This window comes from Myotis myotis, unplaced genomic scaffold (assembly GCF_014108235.1).
Source record: "Myotis myotis isolate mMyoMyo1 unplaced genomic scaffold, mMyoMyo1.p scaffold_m19_p_17, whole genome shotgun sequence".
Classification (NCBI taxonomy): Eukaryota; Metazoa; Chordata; class Mammalia; order Chiroptera; family Vespertilionidae; genus Myotis; species Myotis myotis.
Window position 1 is genome coordinate 40,378,033 of NW_023416321.1, and position 21,233 is coordinate 40,399,265.

At 45.1% G+C, this 21,233-nt stretch overlaps 1 protein-coding gene and 1 non-coding gene across 2 annotated transcripts in view; one reads left to right on the top strand and one right to left on the bottom strand.

The window, feature by feature from the left end:
• The window catches only part of DNAH2 (dynein axonemal heavy chain 2), a 108,614-nt gene that overhangs the window by 20,153 nt on the left and 67,228 nt on the right, over positions 1-21,233 (top strand). Inside the window, exons 5-23 of the mRNA XM_036341481.1 lie at positions 2,852-3,080; positions 3,606-3,716; positions 3,884-4,122; positions 5,032-5,223; positions 6,106-6,263; positions 6,978-7,065; positions 7,405-7,610; positions 8,063-8,192; positions 8,462-8,644; positions 10,346-10,560; positions 14,611-14,757; positions 15,522-15,678; positions 15,921-16,160; positions 16,443-16,631; positions 16,829-16,976; positions 17,459-17,651; positions 19,759-19,959; positions 20,043-20,199; positions 20,851-21,025. Coding sequence (XP_036197374.1) covers positions 2,852-3,080; positions 3,606-3,716; positions 3,884-4,122; positions 5,032-5,223; positions 6,106-6,263; positions 6,978-7,065; positions 7,405-7,610; positions 8,063-8,192; positions 8,462-8,644; positions 10,346-10,560; positions 14,611-14,757; positions 15,522-15,678; positions 15,921-16,160; positions 16,443-16,631; positions 16,829-16,976; positions 17,459-17,651; positions 19,759-19,959; positions 20,043-20,199; positions 20,851-21,025 — 3,358 coding nt within the window. The remainder of the gene's footprint in view (positions 1-2,851; positions 3,081-3,605; positions 3,717-3,883; positions 4,123-5,031; positions 5,224-6,105; positions 6,264-6,977; positions 7,066-7,404; positions 7,611-8,062; positions 8,193-8,461; positions 8,645-10,345; positions 10,561-14,610; positions 14,758-15,521; positions 15,679-15,920; positions 16,161-16,442; positions 16,632-16,828; positions 16,977-17,458; positions 17,652-19,758; positions 19,960-20,042; positions 20,200-20,850; positions 21,026-21,233) is intronic.
• Positions 9,940-10,043, bottom strand: LOC118672514. Its single transcript, XR_004973081.1, has one exon. It is a non-coding gene; the product is annotated as a U6 spliceosomal RNA (small nuclear RNA).

The following is a 21,233-nucleotide window of genomic DNA, read 5'->3' on the forward strand; positions in this document are numbered from 1 at the left end:
GGTTGTTCTGCTGTTCGGTCGATTTGCATATTAGCCTTTTATTATATAGGATTCATACAAGCATATACACTGGAATATTATTCAGCAATGAGAAAGAAGGAAAATTGTGCCATTTGCAACAATATGGATGGGCATGAAGGTTGTTATGCTAAGTGAAATAAGTCAGACAAAGATAAATATTATATGATCTCACTTATATGTGGAATCTAGGGGGAAAAACTCATTGAAACAGATTACAGATTTGTAGTTGCCAGAGTAATGTTATAGGTCAGTTTTATCAAAATAAAACTGGGGCAGGGGAGGGACAAAGTTTCAAGATCTAGTATACAGCATGGTAACTATGGTTAATAATGCTGTGTTGTGTACTTGAATTTCGCTAAGAGAGCAAATATTTTCTTTTAATTTTTATTTTATTTATTTTTAGAGAAAGAGATAGAAACATTGATTTGTTGTTCCACTTAGTCATGCATTCATTGGTTGATTCTTGTATATGCTCTGACCCGGGATCAAACCTGCAACCTTACTGTATTGGGGATAACGCTCTAACCAACTGAACTACCTGGCCAGGGCTAAGAGGGCAAATCTTAAGTGTTCTAACCAAAAAAAATAAAAGAAAAATAAAATGGTAACTATGTGAGATGATGGACATGTTAATTAGTTTGATTGTGATGATCATTTCACAATGTGTAGACATATCAAAATATCAAGTTGCATATCTTAAATGCATATAATTTTTATTTGTCAAATATGCCTCAATATAGCTGAAAAAATATATTTAGCATATTGAAATACATTCTAAATAGGTCACAGACTTAATTATGTTTTCCTGGGTTAAGATGGCCAATTGAAATATCCTTAAAATTTATTACCATTGAATACTTGATAAATTGAGCAAAAAGTAAAATCAGAAAAGAAAAAAAAAACCCACAGAAAAAAGAAAAAACCACCCAAAGAACCCTCCTTTAAAAAACCAAAAATGACATCAACAAAAACTTAATTCATTAAGAAATAAACCAAATGAAGAGCTCAGGAATGGAGAATCTGTGACCATTCAGTTCATTTACATAAAGAACTAATACTAAATAAGCATGGGAATTATGGTTATGCTATAGAATGTGAATGTTATCAACTTGGACAAGGTAAAGATAATACTGGAACAAAAATTGCAAAGTGGTGAGAAAATGAGAGGGAGTATGAGAATGTCAATGTTCTTATCTTTCAAAGCGTAAGTCAGTAGAATTTAAAATAGAAAGATAGTGAGAAAACTAAACTCGATATTTTTCATAATCTCTCATAACCTTAGAAAGAGGTCTTTTATGAAGAAATCTCTCTTACAGGTAAAGAAAGACTTATCTAAAGATGATCAAGTCCTTTATTTATATTCACATTATTAAATTAAATTTAATACTTTAAAAAGTATCATGACCCTATTTTGAAATAACTTTTATTTTTCTATGTTATATAACTATAGAAAGATGTTTGGAATACTGTTTTTTCCCCAATGTTAACAGCATTGCTTGGGTGGTGGAATTTCAGGTGACATTTTAATTTTATGCATTGTTTAACTTTATGCATTATTTCAGTTATTTATAATTAGTAAATTATTTAACAAAAATAATAGTAGTTAAGCTTTTAAAAAAATAGACACAAAATCCTGACCGGTGTGGCTCAGTAGTTGAAGTGTTGGTCCTTGCACCGAAGGGTTGAAGGGTTGCAGGTTCGTTCTCCGGCCTCCAGTCCTGACATGTGTGGGAAGCAAACAGTCAATGTGTCTCTCTCACATCGGTGTTTCTCTCTCTCTCTCTCTCCTCTTCCCCAACCCTCTCCCTTCCACTCTCTAAAAATTAATGGAAAAAATATCTTCTGGTGAAGATTAAAAAAATAAATAGCAACTTTACTGCTTAAAAAAAAAGACACAAAATGTCTAAATTTAATTCTGGGTAGTGGGAAGATGGGTAATTGTTAATTTCTCATTTGTGCTTTATTTTCAGTTTTACTACTTAAATTATGCTTGGCCTGGTAGCTTAGTTGGTCAGAGTGTCATCCCCATGCACCAAGGTTGTGGGTTTGATCTCTGGTCAGGACACATAAAGAAGCAACCAATGAATGCATAAATAAGTGGAACAACAAATTGATGCTTCTCTCTCCTTTCCTCTCTCTCAAATCAGTTAAAATTACAAAATGTTAAATTATAAAGAGCAGTTACAAAAACACTAAAGGGGAAAAAAAGGTGAGTCTGATCTTCAGGTAGGAATGAACTTTCTAAGCATGTAGAAGTCAGAAACTTTAAAAAGTTTTGACTACATGAAAGTTATAAATTTCTGAATGCAAACAACAACAAGGACTCATCATAAACAAAATTGAAGGATAAATGAAAAATTGTCAGAAAAGTATATGTAACTGAAATAGAAAATCCTAGACAATTGTCTCTTTCTTCCAGTGTTTTTCCTTTCTGCTTTTCCTATATCTGAAAATGCTTTATTCTATTCTATTCTTTTCATTCCATCCATTCATCCATCCATCCGTCCATCCGTCCAACATTTATTGAGCAACTATTATGAACTAGTCACTGTGGTAGGTTCTGGACCCAAGTTGGACATAATATACAGTCCCTATCCGCTAAGTATGCTCTCTGCATTTCCTCCCTACGACTCTGGGTGTGGACTCTATTATGTCCCTAGAAAGAACAGGGAGCACCTCATGGCACTTACATTTAGAGAAGGGCCAGGATGTGCTAAGGGAAAGTTACAAAGAACTCAGCCAGGCTTTCATGACTGGAGCCTCAGATTCCTTTGGGTATCAAGCTGGGCCTGGTGACTGAAGTCTGATCTATACACTGTCTTTCATACAGACACAGAACCAGATTATGTACTTCATCCGCCAAGCACCGGTTCCCATCACCCCACAAAACTTTGAGACGACTGTGCAGTTTGGGACAGTGCGGGGTGCCTACATACCAGCCCTGCTTCGCCTCCTCAGTGGTGTCTATGCCCCTCAGATCTTTACAAACACCAGCTGGCCTGAAAGCATTCGAAATCATTTTGCTTCTCATCTGCACAGGTTCTTGGCCTGCCTGACAGGTGAGCAGAAAGGCTTGCGTGCCTAGTGCCCCACCAACAGTAGAGCTGATGAGGCAGGTCAGAGGGTCATCCTGAGCACCTGTGTTGCTTGGCACAGAGTAGGTACTCAGTTCAGTATGTGTTTGTTGAATGAGTGAAACCGGGTGCAGAATGTGTCTTCCAACCCATATACAGATTTCTGCTGTAGAATGGTTAGCCAGACCTGCTCAAAACTTACAGTTGGAGATTTCCAAGAGTACATGTGGGGTAGGGGGAAATGTAGATGCTGTGGGGGCAGAGAGGGTGTGCAAATATAGAAGAGAGTGTTGAGGGCATGGATCTTTGACCTTGTTTTATGACAACCTCTTATTATATCTCAGTGAAGTTTTCGTCTTGCCTTCTGTTATTTTTCCTCTTGAGATATATAGATATCAATTTCTTCTGCCTGCTCTCCTGAAATGCATATACCTCATCAAACATGATTGGAACTGGGTGACATAAACTCACTCCTGTTAGTGAAGTTCTATGGTCTTATCCTTCCCGTAGATACTCGGTACAAACTGGAGGGGCACACTGTTCTCTACATTCCTGCAGAGGCCATGAACATGAAGCCTGAGGTGGTGTTTAAGGACAAAGAGCTGGTGCAGCGGCTAGAGAGTGAGTGGCTGGCATTGCCAGTGTGTCGGGGACCCTAGGGGGAGGAAAGGGGGCAGTCCAGATGGTGAGGAAGGAGTTGGGTGTGGAGGGCTATGCAGAGGGGAGGGGGGAGGACATACCTGGGAGCAGTGTAAAGCAATGAAGAGATTTTGTATTCTCCCCTGAAGCCTCCATGATCCACTGGACCCGGCAGATAAAGGAGGTGCTCAGTGCCCAGGAGACTGTGGAGACAGGAGAAAACCTAGGTCCCTTGGAGGAGATTGAGTTCTGGCGCAACCGATGCATGGATCTGTCTGGCATCAGTTCACAGCTGGTGAAGGAGGGAGTGAAACACATCGAGTCCATCCTGCACCTTGCCAAGTCATCCTACCTGGCACCCTTTATGAAACTGGCCCAGCAGATCCAGGTTTGTGGGTGGATCAAAGGATGGAGACTTAGCAGAAAGTGGACAGTGCTTGGGACAATATAGGGTGCTAAGATGAGGGAGCCATTGTAATCATCCACAGCAAAATAGATCAACCCAGTGTTTGAACTGGTATTTGTGGGAGAGTATAAAAGTAGTAGAACAAAAGGATGGTCCCAAAGAGCTTGTAGTTTAGCTAGAGAGACAACTAGTTAATCAACAAAAATACATTGAGTACCCTCTATGAACCCAACCCCTACGATCCAGTTGGAGAACATAAGACTTACACAAAATAGGATTACTAGATGGCATGGGATTGAAGAGGAACCCATGTGGCTCAGCCAAGAGAGTTGCACGATAAACACTTAAAACTAAATTTAATATAGTGTGGCAAGCTGATTATGTGAGCATTGGGGACACAGAAGATCAATGTAATCTGTAGAATATGGAGATAGAAGACTTCTTCCCCTAGGTGGAATTTTAAGCTAGGTATTAAGGGAAATGAACCATAGCCAGGTGGAGAAGTCTAAAATCCTGGTTGAGAACAGGGCAGTGAGGGGAACTATGGGGACAAATGGGAGTGATGTCTGGTTAGTTGATCAACAGCTACTGTCTACATTGTGCAGAGTGCTGAGTTTAACTGGAGAAACTAGAGGAACAGACAAAAAACCAAATTTGGGTAACTCTCAGTCTAGTGGGCAAGATGGGACTCACACATGAGCAAAGACCTAAAAATACTTTTGTAGCAACTGGTAAATGAATAAAAATCAATATTAGTACCAGGTAGGGTTGGGTTAATTGGGAATGCTTCTCAGTGAAGGCAAGTCAGGATGGGGTTCAGATGGATAAAAAGTGCTTTGAACCAGTTCTTTCCAGTGGATAAGTCTACATCTGGTTTCTCTCTCCTGTCAGGATGGCTCTTGTCAAGCACAGTCAAACCTGACTTTTTTGTCAATCCTGAAGGAACCTTACCAGGAATTGGCCTTTATGCGGCCTAAGGACATCTCTAATAAACTTCCTAAGTTGATCAGTCTCATCCGCATCATCTGGGTCAACTCTCCCCACTATAACACTCGGGAGAGACTGACCTCCCTCTTCCGAAAGGTATGTGTCTTCAGATTTCCTGAAGAAGTTGGAATTCCTTTAAGAGAAGATCTATGGTGCAAAGACAGTAAGGACCACCCTTCAGGTCAGGAACCAAAAGGTTATGCCTGCATCATCAATGTTAGTGATGCTCTGAGAGTTGGGGCCTGGGCTGGACATTTTGCTTCCATTCGGAAGCAGACTAGGTGGGAAGAGGAGCTTTGAGAAGAGGAGTTGATGGAGAAGAGGGGAGGGAGGCAGGAAGGACAGACTCCCAGACTGAGTTTACAAGAGGGGAAGACCCTCTTCTTCTCATTTCCAAAGATGGAAGTTGCAGTGGGCGAGAGGTAGGTTTAGGAAGGAACACTGGCTTAAAAAAATAAAAATTAAAAAAAAAAATTTATTTATTTATTTCAGAGAGGAAGGGAGAGGAAGAGATAGAAACATCAATGATAAGAGAGAATCATTGATCGGCTGCCTCCTGCACAGCCCCTACTGGGGATCGAGCTTGCAACCGCAACCTGGGCATATGCCCTGACCAGAATCGAACCGGTGACCTCCTGGTTCCTGGGTCAGCGCTCAACCACTGAGCCACACCTGGCTGGGCAGAAACACTGGCTTTTGAGGAGCAGGACCTGGCACATTTCATCTGGGATGACAGAACCGAAGTGTGGGAAAACGCTGAATGCTGGCTGGGCAGTGCAGCTGTGAGGTGGGCTGAGGCAGGGAGGAAGATGAAACCAGAGGGGCTGTTCACCAGCAGTGGAGGACTTAGGCAAGATGGGTATCAGGAGTCAAATCAGGAAGTAGGAGGCTGAGATGTGAGGCACATCCGGGAGATTCAGAGAAGGGGGTGGGTGCAACTAACGCTGTGAACTGAGGCCGTTGGGATATCTTCTGCAGATGAGCAATGAGATCATCCGCTTATGCTGTCATGCCATCTCCCTGGACCGCATCTTTGAGGGATATGTCTCTTCTAGCAAGGAGGACCTACAAGGCTGCATTTCCTGCTGTCATGCCTGGAAAGACCATTATCTGCGGGCCGTGCAAATGCATACCCAGTACGATGTGTCTCCTCTAACATTCTGTAGATCCCCCCCTTCATTCCTGTAGAGCAACCTTTTTTTTTCTGCCAAGGGCCTTTAAGATATTTATAATATCATTTACTAATATCATTTATTAATATAAATTTATGTTGCTGTGGAAACAACTCCCAGACTTGTTGAATTTTGAGTCCTGCCTGCGGTTGCCTTGGCAGGACCAGATCAAATGATTTCTTGGGCCTTATACAGCCCGCCGGCTGGACGCTCCCCTCCCCTGCTGTAGAGTGTAGATTCTGACTTCTTTCACTTGCACTTATTTTTTTAAGTCTATGGATTATATTTTTCTAGACCTGTGAGTTTCTACATGGATCCAGGTTTTCTCTCTGAATACAGACATTCTGGCCCCTAAGCCTAGGTTCTTTCTCCTCACTCTAATCACCTCTTCTCCCTGATTCCAGAAGTCCTCCCTGGCCTTTCCTCCTTTCTTGGCCCTAAAGTCTAAAATTCCATTACGTATGAACCTTTTCCTAGAACTGAGGCACTTTGTCCCCTCGCTGGTAACTCTCACCTTGCATTTTCTCTCTCGGGGTTCAGGAAAGTTGCTTCTTGGGGTCTCATTTCTAAGTCTCCCCCTGAACCCAGGAACCCAGGAACCCAGTTCTAGCTTTGCATAGGCAGGTCGATATCTAGTGTTCCTGCTTTTTGATTTGGCCCGTCTCTCTCCTAACACAGGTTCTCCAGTCGGGGCTGGGTCCTGGACCAGACCAGCATATTTGCTCAGGTTGATGCTTTTGTGCAGCGCTGCAAGGACCTTATTGAGGTGGGAAGACTGAGGGGAGGAAAATCAAAGCTAACCGCAGACACTCCAGAATTCCCATCCAGGAGTGGGGGAGCTGGGAAGGTGCTAAACATAGAACTTAACCTCTTTGGCTCCTCCTGCATCCCTGTGTGCCCTACCACCACCCCATCCTTTTAGACTTTTGCCTGTTATCACTGCCTTAGTATCTCCTATTCCATTCTGCAGCCAAAATCCATCCTACTAGCCCCTTGCATCTGGTTGATCCTCTTTAGTTTTTAGACATTTTAAGTTAAATCAAAGGGCACAGGACTTACAAGTTCAGAAAGGAGAGCAGGAATTCTGACGTTGACTTTTTTTTAGGTATGTGACTGTCAGTACCATTTTGCCCGCTGGTTGGATGGCAAGCAAGGTCCCCTTCCTTGCTTCTTTGGCGTCCAGGGGCCTCAGATAACACGGAACTTGCTTGAGATTGAGGATATTTTTTATAAAAATCTGCACATGTTGCGAGCTGTTCGCGGGGGCATCCTGGATGTCAAGAACACCTCTTGGCATGAAGACTACAATCGGTGAGAGAACCACAGGCTGACTCTCCACAGACAAGGGAAGGGAGGTCAGGGGAGCCAAGATTAGGAGGAGTGGTGAGGGTGTACCAAGGAAAGTGTGGCGGTAACACATCAGGGAAAGGGAGGCAGGATCGAATGCAAGGAAGGAGTGTCTGCTGAGATGAAGGGTTCCAAAGGAGCCTTTTGGGGCTGGAAGCCCACTTCCGCCACATACTAGATATGTGATTGGGCAAATGACTCTACCCGTTAGAGCCTCTGTTCCCTCGTCTACGAACTAAGGTTAGTGATAGGACCTATATCATTGCCTTGTTTTAAGGAATAAGTGGATTAATTCATGTAAAGCACTTAGTGCCTGGCACGTGGGGAGATCTTAGTACATAAGGATTCTTACTCAGGGGTGTACCTGGGGGCAGGCGAAGGCACCTACCTTTCAACATGCCTCTCTGATGATGCAGTTTCCGTGCTGGAGTCAAGGACCTGGAGGTGATGACCCAGAACTTGATCACTTCTGCCTTCGAGTTAGTTCGAGACGTAGAGCATGGAGTGCTGCTGCTGGATACCTTCCACAGGCTGGCAACCCGTGAGGTGTCGCTGCCCTGCCTGCTTCCTCCACCCCTTGTTCTCTTGTGCTTTCCCTCAGTTCCTCATGAGCCTTCCAGACACCATCCCGCCTCCATTCATGCTCTTTCCTGTGTCCTAAATTGCCATGGTCTCCCTTCTTTCTTCTGTGCCCCTGGTTTCCAGATCGCTAAGGAGTGTGACCCCCATCAGGGTGTAGCCTTCCTCTAGGGTGGGTAACTGGAGGAACCCGCATCCCCAGGACATATTGTCAACTTCTATCTCTTCTCCGTTAGGCTATCAAGCGAACATATGACAAGAAGGCGGTGGATCTCTACATGTTGTTTAATAGTGAACTGGCCCTCGTGAACCGTGAGCTGAACAGGAAATGGCCGTCCCTGGAGCCCTACATGGCCCAGTTTTCTGGACAGGCACACTGGGTGCGGATCCTGCGGCGTCGTATCGACAGGGTCATGAATGTAAGTGCCTGAACTTTGCTAAAACTTGTCCGCAATGCGTCGGTAGGGTTTGCAGGCTGTGCCACATATTGGGAGGGACCCGTCCAGAAATTCCCTAGTGAGTTTTCATGACCAGAGACTAAGTCTACCCAGGGGGGTGGCAGATGCAGCTCCGCATGAGGCAGGCCATGGCCTTGGATTTGCAGCAATGGTGAGTCTGGTTGGTAGAACATGGGCATTTCTATCAAGGTGGAGAGGAGGAACGGGGCCAGCATCTGAGAAGCTGGGCCACAAGAAGAGTAATTCAACCTCAAAATTCAGAGAACTGGATAGGTAAGACTCTTAAAGGACCTGTCTCCCTAGAACAGTGGTTCTCAACCTTCTGGCCCTTTAAATACAGTTCCTCATGTTGTGACCCAACCATAAAATTATTTTCGTTGCTACTTCATAACTGTAATGTTGCTACTGTTATGAATCATAATGTAAATATCTGATATGCGGGATGGTCTTAGGCGACCCCTGTGAAAGGGTCGTTCGACCGCCAAAGGGGTCGCGACCTACAGGTTGAGAACTGCTGCCCTAGAAGAATAGGCACAAAGAAATGGAAAAATAAAGCGTAAACTTTTGGGGAATATAAGTCTGAAGCTATCTACCTGCCATCATCTAATTGGTTCTGGGAGAGAATAAGGCAGCTTACAGACAATTGGAAGCTTCTTAAGAAGTGGTGGGCTCAGACTTCAGTGAGGAAGGGCACTTACTGGTTTTCAATCTGATACCTCTTAAATCCTTCACCTCCTGTAATTTATTTTCTTCCCCCAGCTTTAAAAAAAATATTTTTATTGATTTCAAAGAGGAAGGGGGAGGGAGAGAGAGATAGAAACATCAATGATGAGAGAGAATCATTGACCAGCTGCCTCCTACTTGCTCCTACTGGGGATCGAGCCCGCAACTCAGGCATGTGCCCATTACCGAAATCGAACCCGAGACCCTTCGGTCTGAGACTCTATCCACTGAGCCAAACCAGCTAGGGCCCAACTTTTTTCTTGAACTGAATGTTTGTGCTTCTATTTCTTTATTTTGACTCCATTTCTTCATCGTGCCTTGGTCTCGTCTTCTCACTCTTTATTTTTTGCTCCACCTTCCCTCTAAATAAGCGATTTTTAACCTTTTTCATCTCATGCCACACATAAACTAATTATTAAAATTCTGTGGAACACCAAAAAATGTATTTTTTGCCCATCTGCCAAAAAAAAGTACAATTTTGATTTATTCACATTGGACGATTATTGTTGTATTGGCTGTTGTCATTTTTTTTTTAAAATATGGAATGCTTCACGAATTTGCATGTCATCCTTGCACAGGGGCTATGTTAATCTCTCTATCATTCCAATTTTAGTATATGTGCTGCCGAGGCGAGCATGGCTGTTGTCATTTTTTAATTTGACAATCTAAGGGAAAAGAGGCCAGGGCCCCTGACTACTCGTCAGGTTTTGCATGTTTTAAAAATTCTCCCAGCACACCAGCACCAGCGTGCTGAGGAACACTGGTTGAAAACTGCTGGACTAAGTAGTCAAAATCAATCTCCTTAGCAGGCCTCACACATATTGCTGGTGCGTGCGTGTGTGTGTGTGTGTGTGTGTGTGTGTGTGTGTGTGTGGTCTCAGGGAGATGGTAACGTGGAGGAATTGGTAAGTAAATCCTCCCATTCTCTTTCTTCCTCAGTGTCTTTCTAACGCTCATTTCCTGCCCCACATTGGGACTGGAGAGGAGAGTGTACATACCTATCAGCAGATGGTTCAGGCCATTGATGAACTGGTTCGAAAAACCTTCCAAGACTGGACAGCAACCCTGGACAAGGACTGCATTCGGCGGCTGGACACCCCATTGTTACGAATCAGCCAGGAGAAGGCGGGCATGTTGGATGTCAACTTTGACAAGTACAAGACCCTACCCACTCCTTCTCCCTTTATCTGACTCCTTCTACTTATTCTGTCTCTGGTGCCATTCCCTTCCTCAACTCACCCAGGAGTTTAACTCCCATCTCTTGGTTTTATATCCATCCTCTCTAACTCTCTCTTATACTGTAATATGTTTCCTATCACTTCCTAATTTTAATTTTATATTTTATCTTTAAAAGAAATGGTTAAAAAAAGAAACCCCACTGACCTACTAAACTTGTGATGTCGGTGCTCTGCCACTAGATGGCCACGGTGGCTCAGCTAAATCACCCAAACCAGGAGCCATGGTGTGGGCTTTCCTGAGAATTGGTGGGGCTGTGGAGTATGCCCTCTCCTCTTAGCTTGATAACTATGACTTTTTCACATAATTATTTAAAATGTAATTAATTCACTTACTACTTATTTAACAATATATAGTGAGTGCCTTCCACATGCTAGGAACCAAGATAGGCACAGGAAGTTTATGTAACGGTAAAGCCCCTGCCTTCTGTCGCCCTGGGAGTGAATAGTTATAGCTACTCTGGGAGCGGTGCTTCCTTTCCATATACAGAAGAGAAAATGCAGAAGAGAAAAATAAAGAGGGAGCTATGTAAGGCATCTGTCTACAGAGATTACAAACCTTCTGGTGACAGTTTTTTCCTGATCGGAAGGAAATGACTTTTTATTTGATTGGTTTTGGCTCCCGCTTGTCATCAGCTAGGCCCTATAATAAGAGGTATTTCACACATTTCTAGGCTGTTGCTACTAGCGTTGACTTTAACTCACAGAATGTCTTTATCTGTTGGGCAAATTTAGAAGGGGTTTTGCCAGAGAAGGCCTGTGCCAAGATGAAGTCCGAGGGACACAAGAAACGGAGTGTGTCTGTCCTGAGCAGCTGAGGGCAGCCTAACCGGGGGAGATGGCCCTCATGGCTGAGTGTCATCTGGTGGACTATCAGGCCAGAGGGGTGGGGCGAAGGCATTAGTGAGGACAGAGATGTTTGAGCCACATGGATAAGGAAGCAGTTTAGAAGCTGAGTGTAAAGATAAGGGGAAGAGGTTTGCGAAAAGTCTTTGATCAGTGGCGGCTGTTGGAGCCCAGCTTTGATAGGGTTCATGGTTTTTGAGGTATGGTTGAACAGGATCATATAAAAATGGCTTTATAAACCAATAATAAGATTTTGAAGAGACAGAGGGATGTTGGACTGTCGATTTCAGCCCAATCCCCGCAGGTCAGGTGAAGGGACCCCGCAGATGCACAAATCCATGCACCAGGCCTCTAGTGTCTACATAAGTACAGTAGGCTTTTAAAAAATACACATATTTTTATTGACTTCAGAGAGGAAGAGAGAGGGAGAGAGAGATGGAAACATCAATGATGACAGAGAATCATTGATCAGCTGCCTCCCACACGCCACCCACTGGGGATCAAGCCCGCAACCCAGGCATGTGCCCTTGACTGGAATCAAACCCGTGACTGTTCAGTCCACAGGCCGACGCTCTATCCACTGAGCCAAGCCAGCCAGGGCTACAGTAGGCTTTTAATATAAATAGTAGCATATTAAGCACACTGTTCTGTACATTCAAAGTCTTTCAAAAATGTTTCCATTATGCCAGTACCATGCTGTTTTGATTATCATAGTCTTGTAGTATAGTTTGATATCAGGTAGTATGATAACTTCAACTTTGTTCTTCATTCTCAAAATTACTGTGGATATTCAGGGTCTTTTATGGTTCCATATATATTTTTGGATTATTGTACTAGAAGATTTCAACCAGACTTCTTATATCTTGTTCCCTTCCCTCCATAGTGATATATTTACCTAATGTTTAAGCTTGTACTCATCTAGCTAAGATAAAATTAAGATAAAATTTTCCTGTTTGCTGTGGTCATCTTAAGGAATACATCAGATATTTATCTAAAATTCCATATGCATAATCTTTATAGTGGAGTTTACAAAGCAACTTTGGGCCAAATATTTATGGCTTAGGTTTAGCTGAAACCCAAATATTAAGTAGACACTTCTTTCAGAGAGAAGTGCTCCTGTCCTTTGGCAATTGTTTTTAGAAAGATTTGTTATAAGCTGCTTTACATTTTTGTGGTTTTAAGGTAAAACTGCCTCAATCCAGTAAATAATGTATAAGGGGGAAAAACATGATCATAGGGAAGGATTTTGAAAAGTCTGGGCTCATCAAACCAGTAAAGAAATCCAAGAGAGTTTCAACTTTTCCAAAGCCTAGTAAAACTCCAAGGAGGTGCCAATTACTTTTCCCAATTTATTCTTTTGTTTTCAATGTCTAGATAAAATCTTGAAATGAGCATGCTTTTCAAATGTGCTAATTGTCCCCAGAATTACCTGACTCTCCCTTAGTCACGGAAGCCTTCCAGTCCCTAATAGCACCTAGTTTATCTCACAAGGGCTTTTACTGTCCCACCTTCTATCCCAAATATTTGAACTCTGAAGTCCAAATTGGCTTTTACCACATTTTATGGCCAGACCAGCTTTACTGATTGCCCTTATCGCAAACATATTCCAGATGTTGTCTGTACCCTGGCTGAAAAGAGCTGTGTTATCACTATGTGGGCAGCAGATTCCTCCGTGCAGTGGAATTTTCCCAGAGCAGGGTGGGAGACTGGCATCTGTTTGTTTTTTGTGTCTGGGGCTTGCACTTTCTCCTTCCTCCCCAGTCCTATAGCACTTTCTCCACTGAGTCAGTTCATTCTGGCTTGTCAGCAGTAAACTCAGCTAGCTCACTTTCCTACTCTACTGCCTGACCACTTGTCTGAGGATAATCATAAAATATTTTGCAAAAATAATTTCCCACATTTATTTCTTTAAAAAAAATATATATTTGTATTGATTTCAGAGAGGAAGGGAGAGGGAGAGAGAAATAGAAACAGCAATGATGAGAGAGAGTCATTGATTGGTTGTCTCCTTGACGCCCCACACTGGGGATTGAGCCCGCAACCTGGGCATATGCCCTTGACCGGAACCAAACCTGGGACCCTTCAGCCCGCAGGCCAATGCTCTGTCCACTGAGCCAAATCAGGTAGGGCCACATTTATTTCTTTTTATAAAGTATACTTGTCAATAAAATAAAATTTTTACTCCAGAAATTTATTGACAAACTTCTGGCAAAGCCTGAACATCATTGTGAAAAAAGTTTCTCATGAGCTTTCAGCTCAACGTCAGGAAGGTATTATCCAGATTTGTGCTGTTGACTGACAAGTTAAAATTTCACTCCTGTGAGCTTCCCTGCAGGCTGACGCGGGGGCGCTGTTTTCAGGGGATTACTGAAGTCATCACCTTGGCGCTTTTCCTCTTAGGCTGGTCAGAGGCCTCAGAAAACAATCTTTCAAACTTCATTCTGGAGGGTGTAGGTCCAGCTGCCAGAGTGCTGGTTTCTGGGTAGGAGAAGAAGGCTGGAGGTCTTGACACAGTGTGCACATGGCCACTTACCGACCCCTCTCTCCTTCAGCTGGGCTTGGGGTCCGGTCCAAAGACCCTCTGGTTCTGTACTGCCTTCTCCAGGCAAGAAACCTTCAGTCTTTTGTTGAGGTGAAGAGGGCGCCTGCCTAACTGTGCAGAGTACGGGAGGGGGTGTGGGGGGAGCTGCTTCCTAAACTTTCACCTGGTTTTCCCGGTTTAGTCCCACCTTCATGCCCTTCCTTAACACCTGAAGCCGCCAGCCCCTGGGCCTTCAGAGAACCCTACAGCAGGAACCGAGCGGCTTCTTAGCTGTTTCTGTCACCAGCTTAAGATTCCAGTTCTGCTCCTTATCCATCTACTGTTCAGCTTCCAAATTATTCTGTTGTTGTCTCCTTGAATAGGTGGGCTTATGCCTTACGCAACACAAACCCCTTTACTGCTGCTTTAGTGAGGGGAGGGGGCAACGCCAAGTGTCTTCAACCTGGAGATGCTGCTTCGTTTCTGACCCTTTCTCTGCCTCAGTGCTGCCCAGCCCTGCGCCCCCTCGGCCTGCTGTTGGCGCTTATGCCCTTGAGCAGCACCTTCAGCTGCTCTGCTCTTCTCCCCCCCCCCCCCCCAAGGTCTCTGCTGATTCTCTTTGTGGAGATTGACTACTGGGAGCGGCTGCTGTTTGAGACGCCCCATTATGTGGTGAACGTCGCTGAACGTGCGGAGGAGCTGCGTGTTCTTCGTGAAAATCTGCTACTCGTGGCTCGAGACTACAATAAGTAGGGCCCCAGTCCTCACGGCAGTCCTTCTGCATGCTATTTACCTCCTTTTTGTTGTATCTACTCCATGATGTTCTTTCCCTACAGTAGCCATCCTTCACGTTTTGTCCATCTCAAAATACTCTTTTTGTCCAGTCTCTCCCTGTGGCCCTACGACTACTCCCTTGTAGTTTTGGCTTCTAGCTTTAGGGTGGAGAGCAAAAACAGCCAGGTCCTCTTCCACCCCACAGGGCCATATGTATTGAAAGCCTGGGTCACTTCTCTAGGAATGAAATTGGCATTCGGATTATGGACACAGAATAACATCAGATTCATTGAACCAAGGCCATGCAGTCAATTCTTAATGCCCTTGGCACTCATTTTGGATTGAGGCTTTGTTCTGGGTTGGGTACCTTTTTCAGCCCAATTAAAGTCCAAGGGGGTGGAAACAGAAGTCTTTTTTGGGTGTCTGGAATGGAACTATCCATTGTGGTAGCCACTAGCAGCATATGGCTATTTCTATTTTAATTAATAATTGAAATTAAATAATTTTTAAAAATTCAGTCACTCATTTGCACAGGCTACATTTCAGATGCTTCATCGCCACACGTGGCTAGTGGCTATCGTATTAGCACCAATTGTAGAACATTCCCATCATTGCGAAATGTTTTATTGAAAAGCACTCTAGAATCGTGAACTTTCAGATTTTCCCACCAAGGTTCTGGTGTGGAGGAGAGGTCTTCAGAGCTTGTCCCCATCAGCTACCAGTCTGCTCTTCTATGCAGGATCATTGCCATGCTGTCCCCAAATGAGCAGGCCCTGTTCAAAGAACGCATCCGCTTCCTGGATAAGAAGATCCACCCTGGACTCAAGAAACTGCACTGGTCCTTGAAGGGGGCCAGTGCCTTTTTCATCACAGAGTGCCGCATCCATGCCAGCAAGGTAGGCCATGGTCATTAGACCCCAAGGGCTGAGCAAAAGGCTGGTGCATGGGAAATTAATACCTGAATCGTAGGCAGTGGTGGATAGACCAGGGAGTAATGGGAAATAAATGAAGTTTGCTTGGGGAAGGACTTTTACTGTCAGCAACTCTAGGTAGAGGACAGGTGGGAGGATAGAATTAGGCCCAGAAGGTCTTTTCCCAAGCTGAAGCCCCCACCCTATGGGGGCGTTTCTGAGTCCAGGTACAGATGATTGTGAATGAGTTCAAGGCATCCACTCTGACCATTGGCTGGCGAGCCCAAGAGATATCAGAGACACTGTTGGTACGCATTAGTGGCAAACGGGTGTACAGGGACCTGGAATTCGAGGAGGACCAAAAAGAGCATCGGGCAGCTGTGCAGCAGAAATTGGTGAGCCTACACCATGATGTGATAGCCATCATGACCAACACCTATGAAGTCTTCAAGAATGACGGTGCTGAGGTAGGGGTCCTGTGGCCAGGGCTTTGTGGTTGGGGAGCCCCCAGGCCCCCAGGCCCATCAGACCATTCTCTTGTTTTTTTCAGTCTCCCCCACCCCACCCCCCAGACATCCTGCTCTAGTCTTGGATTCACCCAACCTTCAGTCTGTCAAACCTTCTTCCTTCTGGACTCAGAGTCCTGCCTTTCTGTTTAACCAGCCTATTCCCCCCGCCCCTCTCCCCGCCCATTGGCCAGACCTACTGTCTTCCCTGAGGATTCTCTTTCCCTTCCCTCTTCCCACCAGATTCAGCAGCAGTGGATGCTATACACGATCCGGTTGGACCACATGATGGAGGACGCCCTGCGACTGAATGTGAAGTGGTCACTGTTGGAACTGTCCAAAGCTATCAATGGGGATGGGAAGACCTCCCCAAACCCACTCTTCCGAGTCCTTGTAATTTTGCAGAATGACATGCAGGGAAATGCGAAACAGGTGGGCACCGCTTTGCCCCCAACACCTGAAAATGATCATACTTTATTCTCCAGTCTCCCTCAATCCTTAAACTTGACCCTTGACCTCAACTTTATCCTTTGGCCTCCAGATCTGGTTCTGAGGTGTTCAACCTTACCAGTCCTGAGGCCTGTCTCCTCCATGGCCTGTGTGAAGGCTCTCTCCTTGTGTTCCCACAGGTGGAGTTCTCACCCACTCTGCAGACTTTGGCAAATGTGGTCAATGACATTGGCAACCACCTTTTCTCCACCATCTCTGTCTTCCGCCACCTCCCTGAAATTCTCCTCAAGCGCAAGTTTAATCGTGACCCCATCCACTTAATTGTGGGTGAGTGGACAGTAGGGAGGGAATTTAGTGCCGGGATAGCAGAGGCTTAGGAATGGCCAGAGCTGGGAGGAGAGACCAGGGCTGATTCCAGATACTGGTCAGTCATCTCTAGTACGGGTGGAAAAGGCAGGTCAGGGGGCTGGATTGGGGAAAGAAGCAATGGCAGGGATGGAGGCAAGAAGATTAGGTAACAGATGCTCCTGGGATTTGGGATTCGGGGTGGGAGATTAGGAAGGACAAATTTAGGACTGGGTCTGGGATATAACATGTCCAGATACCAACAGCTGATATATCTGAATCTTATAGATTAAGTTCATACTTTTACTTTCTGCCTTCTCCTTTATTTTCTAATGCTCATGTTTGAGTCTTATTCCTTTGTGGAGGTGATATTGGAGTGGAGGGTCGGGGGCAGTGGCCAAGGGCCAGGCTGGAGCTTGGGTTGAAGTGAAAGTTAATGAGAAGCATTTTGTTGGGTCCTGAAGAGCATGATGAGGACATCAAGAAGATCCAGGCACAGATCAGCAGTGGTATGACGAATAATGCAAGCCTGCTGCAGAACTATCTCAAGACCTGGGATATGTATCGGGAAATCTGGGAGATCAACAAGGACTCTTTTATTCGTCGCTATCAGCGTCTCAACCCCCCTGTCTCTTCTTTTGATGCCGACATTGCCCGGTGAGGAGAGCAGGTGGATGTGAAGGTCTGTCTCTGAAGGTTTAGATTTACAGTGATGGCGAACCTTTTGAGCTCAGCGTGTCAGCATTTTGTAAAACCCTAACTTAACTCTGGTGCCATGTCACATATAGAAATTTTTTGATATTTGCAACCATAGTAAAACAAAGACTTATATTTTTGATATTTATTTTATATATTTAAATGCCATTTAACAAAAAAATCAACCAAATCAACCAAAAAAATGAGTTCGTGTGTCACTTCTGACACGCGTGTCATAGGTTCGCCATCACTGGTATAGAATCTCAGGAGGCTAGAGGCTCAGAAGGCAGGCTGGGGGTAAGGAGAGGCGCAGAAAGTGTGTCCTCAATAGGAAAGAACAGGGCCTCGGGCATGGAACCTTTGCTTCTCAGTGGTGGAGATCACATAAGAGCTGGATAAGATTTAGGGGAAAAGCCGTTTGGGTGGGTAGTACCCACAGGGTCCTGTTGGAAAGAAGGAAATGCTTAGCATCTAAAGGATGAGAGAAGTGAACACTTCTACTTTAAGAAGGTAGGTTGGAGTTCATTTGAAGAAGATGCTTAAATTCTAAAGTCAGGAAAAGATCTCCCATCTCTTTTCCTCTGGTTAGTCTTACATTTATTAAAGAAACCACCGTTGTTCTCTGGATCCTGAGGAATAAAAAGAAATGAACAAGTGTTTTCTGCCTGAGGGCTACAGTGTAGTGGGGAAGATAAAAGAACAGGGCTGGGGCATCGTGGGAACTGATGAAATCCCAGCTCTGCTGCTTTCTAGCTGTGGAATCTTTTTTTTTTTTTTTTTAACATATTTTATTGATTTTTTACAGAGAGGAAGGGAGAGGGATAGAGAGTTAGAAACATCGATGAGAGAGAAACACCGATCAGCTGCCTCCTGCACACCCCCTACTGGGGATGTGCCCGCAACCAAGGTACATGCCCTTGACCGGACTCGAACCTGGGAACCCTTGAGTCCGCAGGCCGACGCTCTATCCACTGAGCCAAACCGGTTAGGGCTAGCTGTGTAATCTTAAGGCACTTAGGTTCTCCAGGCCTCAGCCTCCTGTGAAACAGATATTACACCACCTACTTACAAGGTTGTGAGACTATTCAATATACGTAAAAGCACATTGTAAACTCTAAAGTACGGTCCTCAGGTGCTTGCTATTATACAAGCTTCAGATGTGAAAAGTATATGATTAAGGTTTACAAGGCACCAGGGCAGTTCAATGGGAGGACAGAATTTCCAGCCAGGGCAGCCGTGGGCAAACTACGGCCCGCGGGCCGGATCCGGCCAGTTTGAAATGAATAAAACTAAAAAAAAAAAAAGAAAAGACCATACCCTTTTATGTAACGATGTTTACTTTGAATTTATATTAGTTCACACAAACACTCCATCCATGCGTTTGTTCCGGCCCTCCGGTCCAGTTTAAGAACCCATTGTGGCCCTCGAGTCAAAAAGTTTGCCCACCCCTGAGCCAGGGACATAGGAAAGGCTTCATGAAGGGAGTGACTGTGGGGCTGGGCTTTATGCAATGGGTAGGATTTCAGCAGGCGGAGGTGGGCAGTGGGAGGGGCATTTCAGGGAGAGAAAATAGCATCAGCAAAGGCATAAAGTTGGGAACATATCAGCATGTTTGCCAAATAGTGAGTATTTGGAACATAGATACACAAAAGGGAGGGTGCAAAGGGATTTATGGGCAACAACCAACTTCATTCTCTCTGCAACCTTGTGAGGTAGGGCCTATTTTTATCATCATGACACAGGTGAGGAAATAGGCTTCCAACAGTTAAACAACCTGCCTGAGGTCATAGAGCTAGTGAGCACCAGTGTGAACTCAACCCAGGTCCATGTGATGCTAAAGACTTGAATGCCAGACTGAACCTGATAGCTGTCCTGAAGGCAGTGGTTGGGAAGATGACATGGTCACAGCTGTGTCTGGGTGGACTGAAATGAGAGACAATGGGGTGTAGCAGAAAGCTTTGGAGCTGCTGCACAGTTCTGGGTGGCAGGAAATGAGAACTTGAACTGGCATCAGGGCAGTGGGCATGTCCAAGAAAAAAACATGCTAGCAGGAATATGGGCCTTTCAGCTACACAGAGGTTGCTAATAATGTGCAGAAGGAGGAGACCGTCCTCAACATCCAGTTTGTGCTGCTGGACTGCTCGCATCTGAAGTTCTCTCTGGTGCAGCACTGCAATGAGTGGCAGAACAAGTTCACGACGCTGCTCAAGGAGATGGCTGCCCGGCGCCTCCTGGAGCTGCACACCTACCTGAAGGAGAACGCCGAGAAGTACGGGCGGGCGCATGGCACGGGCGGGCGGGGAGAGCATGCCCTGCCCTGTCTCCTTAACTGTGCTCTTTGCCCGGCTTTAGAATAAGCCGCCCTCCCCAGACGCTGGAGGAACTGGGGGTCAGTTTGCAACTCATGGATACCCTGCAGCACGACTTGCCCAACCTGGAGACCCAGATTCCTCCCATCCACGAGCAATTCGCCATTCTTGAGAAGTACGAGGTGCCCGTTGCGGAGAATGTGAGTTCCAGTGCCGTCTGGTCCCAAGCTGAACCCATGCCAGCAGCAGGTAGTATGGGAAGCTGATCTCTCACATAGTAGATCCCTCTGCTGTCAGGGGGGAGAGCAGACAAGCATGTGTGTGTGTAGTGGGGGGTGTGGAGAAGGTTCAAGATTCAAAAGCCTCTCAGAGCCAAAGCTAATTCAAATGATATTTCTGGTTAGTTTATGGAGTTCTTTTAAAGTTTTTTTGTTGTTAATCCTCACCTGAGGATATTTTTCCCCCAATGACTTTTTTTAGAGAAAGTGGAAGGGAGGGGGAGAGAGAGAGAGAGACTCTTCAATGTGAGAGACACATCGATTGGTTGCTTCCCGTGTGCGCCCCAATCAGGGGGATCAAGCCTGCAACCGAGGTACCTGCTCTTGACTGGAATCGGATCCAGGACCCTTCAGTCCCTGGGCTGACACTTAATTCACTGAGATAACCCACCTAAGGCTATTTATGGAGTTCTTTTAGGCCCAGCAGCTCACCGCTTGATTTCTTTGGGCCTCTTTGCATGCAGAACTTGGCCACAGACTGCTGTGGAGGATCAGAAAAGAGCCCTTAAAGGCATTGGTGAGATGGACAGAACTTCTGCTCGTGGGTCACCCTCCCCTCTCTGATGTCCCCAGGTCCTGGAGATGCTGAACAGTCTCAATGGGGAGTGGGTTGTCTTCCAACAAACTCTGTTGGACAGTGAACAGATGTTGAAGAAGCACAAGGAGAAATTCAAGACAAGTCTTATTCACTCAGCTGATGATTTCAAGAAGAAAGCCCATAATCTTCTGGAAGAATTTGGCACCAAAGGTACTCCTTTCGTGTCCTCTCCTCCTCCTTTACCTTTGTTTTGACCAAGTCTTTCAAAGGTTACAGCCGAGGGAGGTGCGAACAAGGATGAGCGGAGGAAGGACTGTAGGGGGGACAGGAAAAGAGCAGTGGCACTTCTGTCAGCAACCCAACTGTGGTTGGTCAAAAGACAGCAGCCCAACTCACAGTTCCAGTTTTCGTACACCCA